The sequence below is a fragment of the Candoia aspera genome, chromosome 1 (assembly GCF_035149785.1).
Source record: "Candoia aspera isolate rCanAsp1 chromosome 1, rCanAsp1.hap2, whole genome shotgun sequence".
NCBI classification, from domain to species: domain Eukaryota; kingdom Metazoa; phylum Chordata; class Lepidosauria; order Squamata; family Boidae; genus Candoia; species Candoia aspera.
Genome location: NC_086153.1, coordinates 153,313,344 through 153,327,862, shown reverse-complemented (window position 1 = coordinate 153,327,862; position 14,519 = coordinate 153,313,344). Strand labels below are relative to the sequence as shown.

Below are 14,519 nucleotides of genomic sequence, written 5' to 3'. Positions count from 1 at the left end.
TTTAGTTCATGCAATGTACTATATCTCAGCATAACTAACATGGTGTTTTCCCCAAAAAGCTGGAATTGGAGAATAATAAGAAAAAGATGGCTGAACATTGGGGTGGTGGCGAGAAGGATTTTGATTAGCAAATTTTTCTTTCTGTATCAATAATTTTCATGGTAGAAATTAAGCACAATAAACTGACCACTTGGGTGACCAATGCAAACAGTGTAGATTCATCATTTATTTACTGGATAAGGAGGGGTATTATCTATATGGGTAAGGAGGAGTATTATCTATATAAGTTAGCCTCTTCCATCAGCTAAAAACATTTTTGAAACAAAAAGAACAATAGTTGAGAAACTCTTGCATTGAATTTGGTATCCAGCTTTTTAATCTGTAAGAAGTTCAGGATTTCTTAGAAAAATGTTTAGAATATGTCACAAAATAGGATTTATTTATTTATTTATTCATTCAATTTATCCCTGCCTACCTCCTCCGATCAGGGGACTCTGGGAGGTTTACAATAATTAATTAAAACAACAATCATACAATAAATAAAATATACAAATATAAAATTATTGTAATGAATAAATATAAATAAGAATAAAAAAGTAAAAAAGTAAAAAAGTCCAAATGGCAGGAGAATCTGAAACAGTCCAAGTGTGGGAGGCGTGGTCTATAGCAGCCATCCCCATGGAGCTCTATTCCCCTCTCCGCCCCAAGCGAGGCGGCAGAGCCAGGTCTTCAGACTCCTCTTGAAGGCCAGGAGTTATGGGGCCAGTCTCACCTCCAGGGGCATTTTCCACAGGGCGGGAGCTACTGCAGAGAACGCCCACTTCCTGGACCCCGCCAAACAGAACTGTCTTATAGATGGGGTCCGCAGCATGCACTCTCTGCACGCTCAGGTGGGACAGGCTGATGTAATGGGGAAGAAGCGGTTCCTCGGGTAACCTGGCCCCATGCCTTCTAGGGCTTTAAAGGTGATATAACCAACACCTTGAATTGGACCTGGAAACAAACTGGTACCCAATGCAGCTTGCATAGCAGTGGTGTTACATGTGCCCTTCTAGGGGCACCAAAGACAGCCCTCGTGGCTGCATTCTGGAGACGGTTGAAGCTTCCGGATACTTTTCAAGGGTAGCCCCATGTAGAGGGCATTGCAATAGTCTATATGAGAGATAACAAGGGTATGAGTGACTGTTTGAAGGGCTTCCCGATCCAGGAAGGGGTGTAACTGGAGCACAACACGTAGGTGCGCTAAGGCCCCCCTGGCCACGGCTGCCACCTGCTCTTTGAGCAGGAGCCATGAATCCAGGAGGACACCCAGATTATGCACCAGGTCTGTCTGGGGCAGTGCAACCCCATCCAGAGATGATAATGTCCCAGATATGGAAGAGCCATTAACCCACAGCCATTCCGTCTTACCAGGGTTCAATTGAAGCCTGTTGTTCCCCATCCAGCCCCTACAGCCCCCAGACACCGAGAGAGGGCAGTCACAGCATCACTTACCTAACCCGGGATGGAGATGTACAATTGAGTATCATTGGCATATTGATGATACCTCACCCCATGGTGACGGTATCATGTAGATGTTGAAAAGGAGCAGAGAGAGAACCGAACCCTGCAGCACCCCACAAAGGAGGGGCCGAGGGTCGGACCTCTCACTCCCTATCACCACCGATTCGGACTGGCCCTGGAGGGAGGTGAACCAGTGCAAAACCATGCCACCCACTCCCAACTCCCTGAGCCGCCCCAAAAGTATACCATGGTCCATGGTATTGAAAGCCACTGAGAGATCAAGAAGAGTGAGGAAGACTGCCACCATCCCGCTCCCGCCATAGATCATCCATAAGTGAGACCAATGCCATTTCTGTCCTATAACTGGGCCTGAAACCTGACTGAAAGGGGTCTAGATAATCCGTTTCCTCCAGGACCCTTTGGAGCTGCAGCGCCACCACTTTCTCAACCACCTTCCCCAAAAAGGGGAGGTGGGAGATTGGACGAAAATTGCCCAGAACAGTAGGGTCCAACAATGGCTTCTTGAGGAGGGGGTGCACCAACGGTTCTTTAATGGCAATCAGGAACACCCCTTCTCCCAAAGATGTATTAACCATCACCTGGACCCAGCCACATGTCACCTCCCAGGCTGCTTTTACCAGCCAGCAGGGACATAGGTCTAGATGACATGTGGTGGCATTTACTGTCCGTAGGATCCTGTTCCTCAGGTCCAACAGGATCAAACTGTTCCCAGATAACTGGATAAGTACGTTCTCCTGGTATCTCTCCAGACCAAACCTCATGCCTGGAGTCTAACTTGGAGCAGATCCAAGCGATTCTGTCCTGCAGATGCTCAGCAAATTCCTCTGCACAGCCCTGTAGGTGGGTCACTGAGCCCACCTTCTCCGGTAGGAATTGAGTGACTTTAAACAGGGCCGTCAGGTGGCATTCTGAGGACACAATAAGAGCAGAGAAGTATTGCATCTATGTGCATCTATGCATATAGATGAGATTGCTGGGGCTAGATTCAAACCAAAGCTGCAGTTCCACATGCATTTGTCCACAACGAAGCTCAATTCTTTTATATCAGGCTTCCTTCTGAGACATAGCTATTCAGGTACTTTCAATTACAGTGTTCTCAGGGAAATCAACAGCACAAAAGGGTGGGGAGAAATCTGTTCATATCTTGATACAAATTTAACCAATTTGCTTCTCGTAAACATATCTATAAATCAAAATGCAAGTTGACACCTGCACATTTCTTAATTTCACAATGTGAAATTTCTTTAAAATTACCTAATAAAGAGTATAAAATAGAGAACAGACACATTATATTCAGGGAAAGATTGTGTAAATTAGGGAAAGTACTTAGAGCAGTGTCTCAATCTCGGGAACTTTAAGATATGTGGACTTCAACTCCCAGAATTCTCCAGCCAGCTGGGGAATTCTGGGAGAGTTGAAGTCCACACATCTTGAAAGTTCCCAAGGTTGAGAAATACTGATTTAGAGAAAGGCAGATATATGAAAAAATGCACAAGAATATCCAGCAGAACCACAGGAGAAAAAAAGAGAAATGAAGATAGATTATCTGCCTCTAGACTTCAGTTAGTCACAGATAACCTCTTTCATGTGAATAAGTTAGTCTGGATCGAAGCCCTTAAATATTCCTCAAGTCACAACTTCTAAAAACACTTCATTATATCTATTTCATGAGCAGTTCCTATTTCCATTATCCTTCTGTCTTTCAATCTACTCAGCTTCATCAGTTCTTGGAAAATAGTTCACTTATTTAAAAAAAAGTTTATTTTATATTTCAGATGATTAACTACTCACCCGTTTTCTTTCCTCCAGAAACTTCTTTGTGTTACTGCTATTCAGCTCCCTCACACGCCTGTGAAAGATATATTTGATACTGTAGTATCTAGTTGTATTACACATCAAAATGTCACTGAGAAGGCTAGAGCCCTTGTCCTCCTCTCCCTGTACTTTAGTCATAGTCCAGTATAAAATATATCAAATTACAATCATTCCAGAAATAAAAAATTAAGGTTTAGAATAAGTGATCAGATCAACAAAAATATAAGCATTACTAACAGAAAACCAAAACATTTTATAACCCTAAGATCTAACAATAAGAATTATAGCTATATTAGTATTAAAACTATAAATACTATGATAGGGTGATCTAGTACAGACAATAAAACAATAGTATAAAATAAATGAAAATAAATCAAATAGACTAAAAATAGCAGATCAAACTATCTAGGCTACAAAGGGTAATAAACCAAGAGTTTATATCACTAGTATTAACCTGTAGATTTGGTATGTTTAGTTCAAACTGAAATTAATCATGTAGAAAAGAGGAAAAACACCTAACAGACCTAAATAGCAACAAAATGATGAAGAATCCAAGGTTGGAATACAGACGACATTGGCAAAGTTAAATCTAAGCATACAAGTCAGCCTTTATTCCTGATAGTCACAGTCTCAGAGACAAATGTTGTCACCTTTTAAGTGTTATCTGGGTTTAAAGCTGAAAAAAGCAAGTTGACATACTGTAAAAGGTATTTGGTCTACGCAAGAGGGAAGTGAGGAAATGCTAATTTCATTGTCTAAGACCTTTATCATGTGTGTGGCCTGATAATCAGCTATCATATATATTAATGGAGATCTTATTTTTTCTCAGTTCTAGCCTTTATATAGCCACAATACCATCAGTCCCACCCAAGACAAAGAGAACAGGGCACTTGGAAGAATCTCAACATTTGCAGAAGTACATAAAAACAGCCTTTAGAAAAAGAAGGGCTCCCCATTCCCCAGGCCAAAATTTATTTATTTATTTACTTAATTTTCCATCCTGCCTTTATTATTTTTTTAAATAACTCAAGGCGGCGAACATACCTAATACTCCTTCCTCCTCCTCCTTTCCCCACAACAACGACCCTGTGAGGTGAGTTGGGCTGAGAGAGAGTGACTGGCCCAAGGCCACCCAGCCGGCTTTCATGCCTAAGGCGGGACTAGAACTCTCAGGCTCCTGGTTTCTAGCCCAGCACCTTAACCATTAGATCAAACTGGCTCTACCCCCATACTCTTCAGCCAAATGATTATTGGAATATTACTTGAATAGACTGGAGTTCACATCACATCTTTTGATGTGGATTCCAACTGTATTAAGTAATAATGATTTAATGGGAAGGTAAGTTGTTCTACACAAATAAAACAAAGTAGGCCATGAACCTTGCCCATGATCACTTATTCTATAATTGGCAATATAATACATACCTCTCCCTTTCAGCTTTGTTTTTGATAGATTTATCTTGGCTTATGGCTTTACTGTTTTCCATTGAAATCTTTGCTTGGTTGGCACGCATTTCTTTGCTTTCCCTAAAAAGAGGAGAACAAAGAGAAGATGGCATTTAAGTTTCAATTTTAAACATTCTAGGAGCTTGACTGAGGGTTATATTCCCTTTGCTGGGGCTGCACAGTGAAAGAGGAGGCACAGACGGCCAACTTTTCTGCGAAATTCTCCCCTCTTCCTCTTCCTTCTCATCCAACCATCTCACCCAAGAGGACATACTCCTTTTGTTAAAAGTCTAAACTGAATGTCTGCAGAAAGCATCTGAAATTAGGCTGAAGCCCACTAGTTACCCGCTCCTGCTATACATAGATATTGATATTGATATACTTATTTATTTATTGCAGGCTTTAGTAAGCTTGTAGAGTTGAACTCTTAGACCGAACCTTACTGACATATTTTGTACAAGCCGATGGGTTAGACAAAATCGTCATACTCAGCACAACTCTGTATCTTTATAATAATCAAACCTATAGTGCAGATTTTCTCAATGAAATGCCCTCCAAATTCATTCAACTTCGACTCACAGAATCCCCAGCCAGCCAGCACAGCCTGGCTAGAAGATTCAATATTATAGTCCAGCATGTCTGAGGACAGTCAAACTGTTTCTCTTCATAAAGCAAAATATGTACAACACATAAAAGTTTTGCAAGTTCCACCAAAACCTTCAGTGACTATGTTAATATGGGAAGAATTTATTTGGTCGCAGAAGAACATGGAACTGAAATTTAAAATTCAAGCAGCACACTGCAGCAAAGAAAAACTGGACATTAATTATGCCAAAACTAAAGTTGTATTTACTAAGAGATATAGTAATTGTATATATAATTAAAAGATGGTTATCAGTACTGAACGAGTAAAGGACTTTAGATACTTAGAATAATCTTTCTATCTTCCTTAATATGAAAGAACTAAACATAAGGTGGCATTGTTCAAGTCTGAAAGACAGCCAAAGCAAGTTTCATTTGCTAGCTGCAGAGGCAATACTTTGGCCCTTGCAACAATAAACCTCTTTAAGGTCTAGGAATTGAGCATTTTGCTTTATGTTGCACAGTTTTGTGTGTAGAAGGACTTTAGAAGCAACCTAGACCACAATTCTAAGAGCGGGGCTTTGTGCCTTCTGCTTTATGGCGAATGTTTTTTCTGCCTGGAAGCTGATCTTTCCCCTACAGAGGTACGTTTGAGAATTGGTCTAGAATGAAACTGAATGGAAGGCTTCCTTGCTCTTCTAATTCTCATTGAAAAGTTTATTTCTTCCTGGAAGAAAAGCATAACCACAGACCTAAGTTATTAAGGCCTTTTAGCTCAATTCTTAGTCCAACAAGGGTATATGAGAAAGCCATAGATGATGGAGATGAAGTAGCACATGCGTGACTCTGTGCTACAGAAATATCAACTTCCAGTCCCCCACTACTACAGCAGTAGTATAAGCAGAACACTTATCCTAGCTAAGTATTTCTCTAATATTCAGCCCGTTTTGCGCAAAAGATCATTTTCACTGGCTAGACTTAATGTTATGCCATCTATAGTTTGGAAGGTAGGTGTACATAATACCCCCCTTGTAAGACCACAAGGTCTTTCAAGGTCTTACAAATGACTAGACTCCAGTCAGTTTCTCATGTTTTTCTGCATTGTCCCATATATATGCTGGAGGCTGTCTCAGGGTTGGCAGTGGAGTTCCCCAGACTTATGGTTCTGGGGGACTTCAAAATGCTGTCCCTGGGGTGTGCCTCAGAGGCAGCTCAGGAGTTCATGGCTACCATGGCAGCCATGGGCCTGACTCAGATTATTCAGGACTCAACTCGAGACAGTGGCCTCACCCCAGACTTAGTTTTCTTGTCGGAACAATGGCAATGTGACCTGAGGGGAGAGTTACATCTATCCCCATTGTCATGGTCAGATCACGCCCTGGTGGCCCTGAGATTCTCTTATGCCACCCCCCTCCGTAGGGAGGCGGGACCCATTTGATTGGTCCACCCCCGGCAACTGATGAACCCGGTAGGGTTTCAGAGGGAGCTGGGGGTTATACCCGACGATCTGCTGCACGGTCCAGCGGAGGCCCTGGCCACCGCCTGGAATAGGGAGGCAGCTGGGGCCTTGGACAGGATCGCACCTGTGCGACCTCTCTTGCCTCATCGTACCTGATGCTCCCCGTGGTTTACGGAGGAGCTGAGGGTTTTGAAGAGGACTAAGAGATGTCTAGAGTGCCGCTGAACCCAACTGAACACTGGTTAGAGCTGCTATTAAGGCCTACCTGGTGGCGATAAGAGCGGCGAAGCACCAATACTTCTCCACCCTTATTGCGTCTGCAGAATGCTGCCCAATGGCCCTGTTTAAAATTACTCAATCCCTTTTGGGAAAGGTGGGCGCAGTGACCCACCTACAGGGCCGTGCAGAGTAGTTTTCAGAGCATCTGCAAGACAAATCGCTTGGATCTGCTCTATGTTAGACTCCAAGCGTGACACATGGTCTGTGGAGATACCAAGGGAGTGTACTTACCATGTTATCTGGGAACAGTTTGATCCTGTTGGACCCGAGGAAGTGGACAGGATCATCAGGACAGTAAATGTCACCACATGTCATCTAGACCCATGTCCCTCCTGGATGGTGAAGGCAGCTTGGGAGGTGACATGTGGCTGGGTCCAGGCGATGGGCAATACATCCTTGAGGGAGGGGGTGTTCCCAACTGCCTTTCAGGAGGTGCTGATACAACCCCTCCTCAAGAAGCCATCTCTGGACCCAACTGTGCTGGACAATTTTTGTCCAGTCTCCCACCTCTCCTTTTTGGGGAAGGTGGTTAAGGAAGTGGTGGCATTACAGCTCCAGAGGGTTCTGGAGGAAACGGATTACCTAGACCCCTTTCAGTCAGGTTTCAGGCCTGGATATGGGATGGAAACGGCACTGGTTGCACTTATGGATGATCTTTGGCGGGAGCGGGATGGAGGGAGTGCATCCATCCTGGCTCTTCTTGACCTCTCAGCGGCTTTCGTTACCATCAACCATGGTATCCTTTTGAGTTGGCTCAGGGAGTTGGGGGTGGGTGGCATGGTTCTGTGCTGGTTCACCTCCTTCCTCCAGGGCCAGTCTCAATCGGTGGTGATAGGGAGGGAGAGATCCAACCCTCGACCCCTCCTTTGTGGGGTGCCGCAGGGTTCGGTTCTCTCTCATCTCCTATTTAACATCTACATGAAACCGCTGGGTGAGATCATCCATCACCAGGGGATGAGGTATCATCAGTATGATGACGATACTCAATTGTATATCTCCATCCTGGGTGAAGTAAGTGATGCTGTGACCACCCTGAGTGTCTGGGGGCTGTGGGGGTCTGGATGGGGAACAACAGGCTTTGGCTGAACCCTGGTAAGATGGAGTGGCTGTGGGTTAAGGGCTCTGCCATATCCAGGACTTTGTCATCTTTGGTTCTGGATGGGGTTGCACTGCCCCAGACAGACCTGGTACATAATCTGGGTGTCCTCCTGGATTCATGGCTCCTGCTCAAAGAGCAGGTGGCAGCCGTGGCCAGGAGGGCCTTAGCGCACCTACGTGTTGTGCTCTAGTTATGCCCCTTCCTGGATCGGGAAGCCCTTCAAACAGTCACTCATGTCCTTGTTATCTCCCATATAGACTATTGCAATGCACTCTACATGGGGCTACCCTTGAAGAGTATCCGGAAGCTTCAGCTGGTCCAGAATGTGGCCATGCGGGCTATGTTTTGTGCCCCTAGAAGGGCACATATAACAACTTTGCTTCGCGAGCTGCACCGGATACCAGTTTGCTTCTGGGTCCAATTCAAGGTTTTGGTTATATCACCTTTAAAGCCCTACATGGCATGGGACCAGGTTACCTGAGGGACCAACTCTTCCCCGCTTCATCAGCCCATCCCACCCGGTCATGCAGAGAGGGCAAGCTGCGGACCCCATCTGCAACAGAATTCCATCTGGCGGGGTCCAGGAGGTGGGCCTTCTCTTCAATGGCGCTCGCCCTTTGGAACATCTTGCCCCCGGAGGTGAGATTAGCCCCATCGCTCCTAGCGTTCCGGAGGGAATTGAAGACCTGGCTCTGCCATCGGGCTTGGGGCAGGGAGGAGAATAATCATACTTGGGGTTGGCTAGTGCCTCGAAGTCCTCCTCCTACTTAAGGATTGAATGAGACCATAGCCATCAGGATTTTATTATATGTGGTAGTTTTAAAAATTGTTTTAGTCTATTATTTTATACTGGAATTTTATTGTATAGTTATTGTTTTATGCTGTAAACCACCCAGAGTCCCTCCATTCAGAGGAGATGGGCAGTGACAAATTTGGTAGATAGATATAAATCTTCATGTAATTCCTGCTAGTTAATTGTTCAGATCATCTAGATGAAGAAAATACATGCTTTGTGCTAGGAATGTTGCTAAATTCTGCTCAATAGCCATTGGGTCCATCTATGGCTTTCTCATACTGGGATTATTGATCTGGAATGTATAGCACTATTTGATTAGGTATCTATCAATAAGCTATTAATTACTCTTACTTTTTTGTTAGTACTCCTTTATCTTTGCCTTGTAATGGTTAAATAAATAAATTCGGATTAGAAAAACACTGCTATTAATACTCTGAACAAGGCTGTATCCACAACGCTTACTTACATCAAAGGGAGTGATTCAGTTCTCACCACTTTTAAAGGCCTGTTATTTAAAGCCCTGCAGAAGACTCACCTCCAAAATTTCTTTGAACAAAACATCTTCCTGTTGGTTTTATAAGATGCTCCTTGTCAATTTCCAGCTTCCGATGAAGGTCCACCTACCTGCATGCTATGTTATACTACTAATGCTATATTATGTATACTGGTTCTGAGGTAGAAGAGGGCAAAAATGAGAGGCAGTGTTGATAACAGAATCCTAGAGCTTTAATTCCACTCAGAATTACCTTTGGATTTTCAGTCACAACCACCTTCTCTCAGCCTGTCACTTCAAAACATATCTATGACTTAATGGGTAATGGTCAAGATTATACAGCCAACTTCAGATTATTTTCAGCACTAGCAGGGAAATGACTGAACTTTTTAAAGCATTAGTCAGTTGACATAAGATTCCTTATTAGGTGAGCCTTTGGTGGTGATGGGAAATGATTTCAGCAGGGTCATTCCCTACATTTCCACATTGGAATAGATTCAACCATTTCCAAGCGAACAAATAATAGTGTAACAGTATACTGTTATACTGACCTGTCATGGGAAAGCTTCAGTTGTTGTGTCTGCTGTTCATGCACGTTCATTAACAGCTTCTTGAGTAGTTCACACTGCTGGCTAAGGTGCAGATCACGCATTTCTTGCTCTTCTGCACTGTGGGTGTTGATCATCTCAGACCACTCTTTGGTGTGCTGTGCCACAATTTCTTTCACCTTTGAGGAAGAAAGGTTGGATCAGTATTTTCTATTCATGACTTAAAAAGGCAGGCCTCCAAGCATTCAGGAGGCACTGTTGGAGTCATTTCTAGATCCAGATTTTATATCAACCCAGAAACTTGTGACTATTCTAAACCTAGAGCTCCCTGGGCCAATTGTTAGTCAAAACACTTTTCCCTTTTTGGCCCATGTTGTGCAAATCCAGAAACTCAAATCACTTCTGGGCTAGTAGCCTACCAATGCCCAGTCAGTCCTCTAAAAAATGAGTGGCTGCAGCATAAGTGGCTGAAAACACAAAACATTCTGTCACAAAACATGTTAACAATGCCTGACAACCATAGAAAACATCTCCCAAGACACTGTTTGGCTGCAGCATCAACCCACACCCAATATTGCTTGCCCAGCCAATAAGAAAGGGCCACTGACATAATGTAGACAGCTCCTGGTATAGGGGCTCAAAGGATACTAGGTAGCACTGGAGAAAGTGAGTGGTACAGTATTCCCTAAAATAATGGCCTTCCTCTTTCCTCAAATCCTAATTTAAGAAGGAATCAAAGAAGGATGTATTTCAAAATCTATATGAACTCAATGGTCTGAGACTGAAATGGAGTTTCAGTTCCTCAAAATTAGAGGGAGTGTGCCTTTACATACTAAGAATGCAGTCATTCCTTCTACTGTTCAAGTCAAGCTCAGCAGGCACCTCAGAATTCTTGTTTCAATGTGTAAAGAGTATAATGTCATCTAATCCTGACATTAAAAATACGTTATAGATATCTATGTAGTTCTTGTTTACTTGTTTGTGCTTTCTGACTGTTCTTTCCAGATCATCTGTGGTTGCAGCATATCTCTGTTCTAACAAAAAGATGCTTGCCTTGGTTCACAGTGCTGACATTCATGTATCAATGCAATTCACATCTCTGCAATAACTATCTTTACTGGGCTGATCAGCAGCTGGTCATCCTTTTGGATTTAATCCAGCCACATCAGAACACCACTGCTGGTGTATTTGCCTTCTGTTCTTCCCCAGTTGCTTGCTGGATACTTTCTGATCTGGGGAAAACATCAAATCAAAATTGTCCTCACTGTGAAAGTCCATTTGTTTTTCTTGGCAGACTAACGGTGTGGGCTGCCATTTCCTTCTCCACTGGCTTGTAATTAGTTTGATCCCTTAAGTCTTTCAAATTCTGTGGGGCTATTTTTCAATCGTCTGGAGTCTGAAGGAATCAAGACTAAGAACAAAAGCAACCTTGGTCCAATCTGTGGGAAATTCTACTGGTTGGCTTGCTATAAGCAACTCACACTGTATCTCCCCGTCATATCTCCCTCAGCTCAACAACATAGGGATAAAACCACCCCTCCCTACTCTGCCAGCACTCCCTAGCCTGCTTTCCCCTCTCCATCTAGTTAGATCCTCTCATCCCCTACCAGGTACCTATATGCAGCAGGCAATAACCACTCCATTGATCACAAATCCCAACCACTCATTTAAACCTTCAAACACACTAAATCACCAGTGAACCAACTTCAAATCCTTCCCCCAAATGCCCTCCCACTGGTATCTCAAGGTTGAGACCTTGTTTTCCATACCAGGTAGGAGCCTCCATTCCCCCGTCTTGTGTCTCATCTGAGGAAGGCCTTGTTAAGTTAAAGACAGACAGCTCTACCCCTATGTACACCAGGTAGATAAACTGGTGCATACTCACAACTTATTGTTTGGATAAGTTGGGTGCCAGCAGCCCCCACCTCCAGCCTTCTCCTTCTCCTCCACTGAGAGTAACAAAGATGCAACTGCAGTTCCATTATCCAGTTCAAATATCTTCCATCTGATATGAGTCTACCATCATCAGACACTTAGGAATCGTTCCAACTGTTTCTATAATCCATCTAATAAACCACCCAAACTCACAGCAATGGCAGCACTAAAAACAGGTGACCAGAACTCAGTCCCAGGCAGTATGTTCCAAAGCCATTACTGGCCTCGCTTGTCTATTATCCTCCCACCAATTCTTCTCCCAGCGTGGCAGCCAACGTGTCACAGTTACAACAAACCACTTTCCCCTAATGGCAATGGCTATGGCTGCAGTGAAGGCAGCAGCTGCAGTTCTGATGACAAGAATGAATAGCCATCTGCTGCTCTCATAGCTCCTGCCTTCCAGTTTGTGTTTCGGTCTTCGCATCACACAGGAAGTCTCACAATTGGGACTCTCCAATGCGATCGCTGGCCCCCTTTGCTGCTTTTGTTGTTTATTCGTTTAGTCGCTTCCGACTCTTCGTGACTTCATGGACCAGCCCACGCCAGAGCTTCCTGTTGGTCGTCAACACCCCCAGCTCCCCCAGGGACGAGTCCGTCACCTCTAGAATATCATCCATCCATCTTGCCCTTGGTCGGCCCCTCTTCCTTTTGCCTTCCACTCTCCCTAGCATCAGCATCTTCTCCAGGGTGTCCTGTCTTCTCATTATGTGGCCAAAGTATTTCAGTTTTGCCTTTAATATCATTCCCTCAAGTGAGCAGTCTGGCTTTATTTCCTGGAGGATGGACTGGTTGGATCTTCTTGCAGTCCAAGGCACTCTCAGAATTTTCCTCCAACACCACAGTTCAAAAGCATCGATCTTCCTTCGCTCAGCCTTCCTTATGGTCCAGCTCTCGCAGCCATATGTTACTACGGGGAACACCATTGCTTTAACTATGCGGACCTTTGTTGTCAGTGTGATGTCTCTGCTCTTAACTATTTTATCGAGATTTGTCATTGCTCTTCTTCCAAGGATTAAGCGTCTTCTGATTTCCTGACTGCAGTCAGCATCTGCAGTAATCTTTGCACCTAGGAATACAAAGTCTTTCACTGCTTCTACATTTTCTCCCTCTATTTGCCAGTTATCAATCAAGCTGGTTGCCATAATCTTGGTTTTTTTGAGGTTTAGCTGCAAACCAGCTTTTGCACTTTCTTCTTTCACCTTCATCATAAGGCTCCTCAGTTCCTCTTCACTTTCAGCCATCAAAGTGGTATCATCTGCATATCTGAGATTGTTAATGTTTCTTCCAGCGATTTTAACTCCAGCCTTGGATTCCTCAAGGCCAGCTTGTCGCATGATGTGTTCTGCATACAAGTTGAATAGGTAGGGTGAGACTATACAGCCCTGCCGTACTCCTTTCCCAATCTTAAACCAGTCTGTTGTTCCGTGGTCTGTTCTTACTGTTGCTACTTGGTCGTTATACAGATTCTTCAGGAGGCATACAAGATGACTTGGTATCCCCATACCACTAAGAACTTGCCACAATTTGTTATGGTCCACACAGTCAAAGGCTTTAGAATAGTCAATAAAACAGAAATAGATGTTTTTCTGAAACTCCCTGGCTTTTTCCATTACCCAGCGGATATTGGCAATTTGGTCTCTAGTTCCTCTGCCTTTTCTAAACCCAGCTTGTACGTCTGGCAATTCTCGCTCCATGAACTGCTGAAGTCTACCTTGCAGGATCTTGAGCATTACCTTACTGGCATGTGAAATGAGTGCCACTGTTCGATAGTTTGAACATTCTTTAGTGTTTCCCTTTTTTGGTATGGGGATATAAGTTGATTTTTTCCAGTCTGATGGCCATTCTTGTGTTTTCCAAATTTGCTGGCATATAGCATGCATTACCTTGACAGCATCATCTTGCAAGATTTTGAACAGTTCAGCTGGGATGCCGTCGTCTCCTGTTGCCTTGTTATTAGCAATGCTTCTTAAGGCCCACTCAACCTCGCTCTTCAGGATGTCTGGCTCTAGCTCACCAACCACACTGTCAAAGCTATCCCCGATATTGTTATCCTTCCTATACAGGTTTTCTGTATATTCTTGCCACCTTTTCTTAATCTCTTCTTCTTCTGTTAGGTCCTTGCCATCTTTGTTTTTGATCATACCCATTTTGGCCTGGAATTTACCTCCAATGTTTCTAATTTTCTGGAAGAGGTCTCTTGTCCTTCCTATTCTATTGTCTTCTTCCACTTCCGCGCATTGCTTGTTTAAAAATAATTCCTTATCTCTTCTGGCTAACCTCTGGAATTTTGCATTTAATTGGGCATATCTCCCCCTATCACTGTTGCCTTTTGCTTTCCTTCTTTCTTGGGCTACTTCTAGTGTCTCAGCAGACAGCCATTTTGCCTTCTTGGTTTTCTCTTTCTTTGGGATGTATTTTGTTGCCGCCTCCTGAACAATGCTGCCAACTTCTGTCCAGAGTTCTTCCGGGACCCTATCTACTAAGTCCAGTCCCTTAAATCTATTCTTCACCTCCACTGCATATTCCTTAGGAATATTAGTGAG

General features: G+C 43.7%; 1 protein-coding gene across 2 annotated transcripts in view; it reads right to left on the bottom strand.

Annotated features, from left to right (window-relative positions):
- Window positions 1–14,519, bottom strand: part of PLCB4 (phospholipase C beta 4) — a 188,117-nt gene that overhangs the window by 9,551 nt on the left and 164,047 nt on the right. For both annotated transcript variants that reach the window (XM_063316134.1, XM_063316143.1), the window contains 3 exons: window positions 10,045–10,220; window positions 4,765–4,866; window positions 3,316–3,373 (listed from right to left, as the gene is read on the bottom strand). In XM_063316134.1, the coding sequence (XP_063172204.1) occupies window positions 3,316–3,373; window positions 4,765–4,866; window positions 10,045–10,220 (336 nt within the window). The remainder of the gene's footprint in view (window positions 1–3,315; window positions 3,374–4,764; window positions 4,867–10,044; window positions 10,221–14,519) is intronic.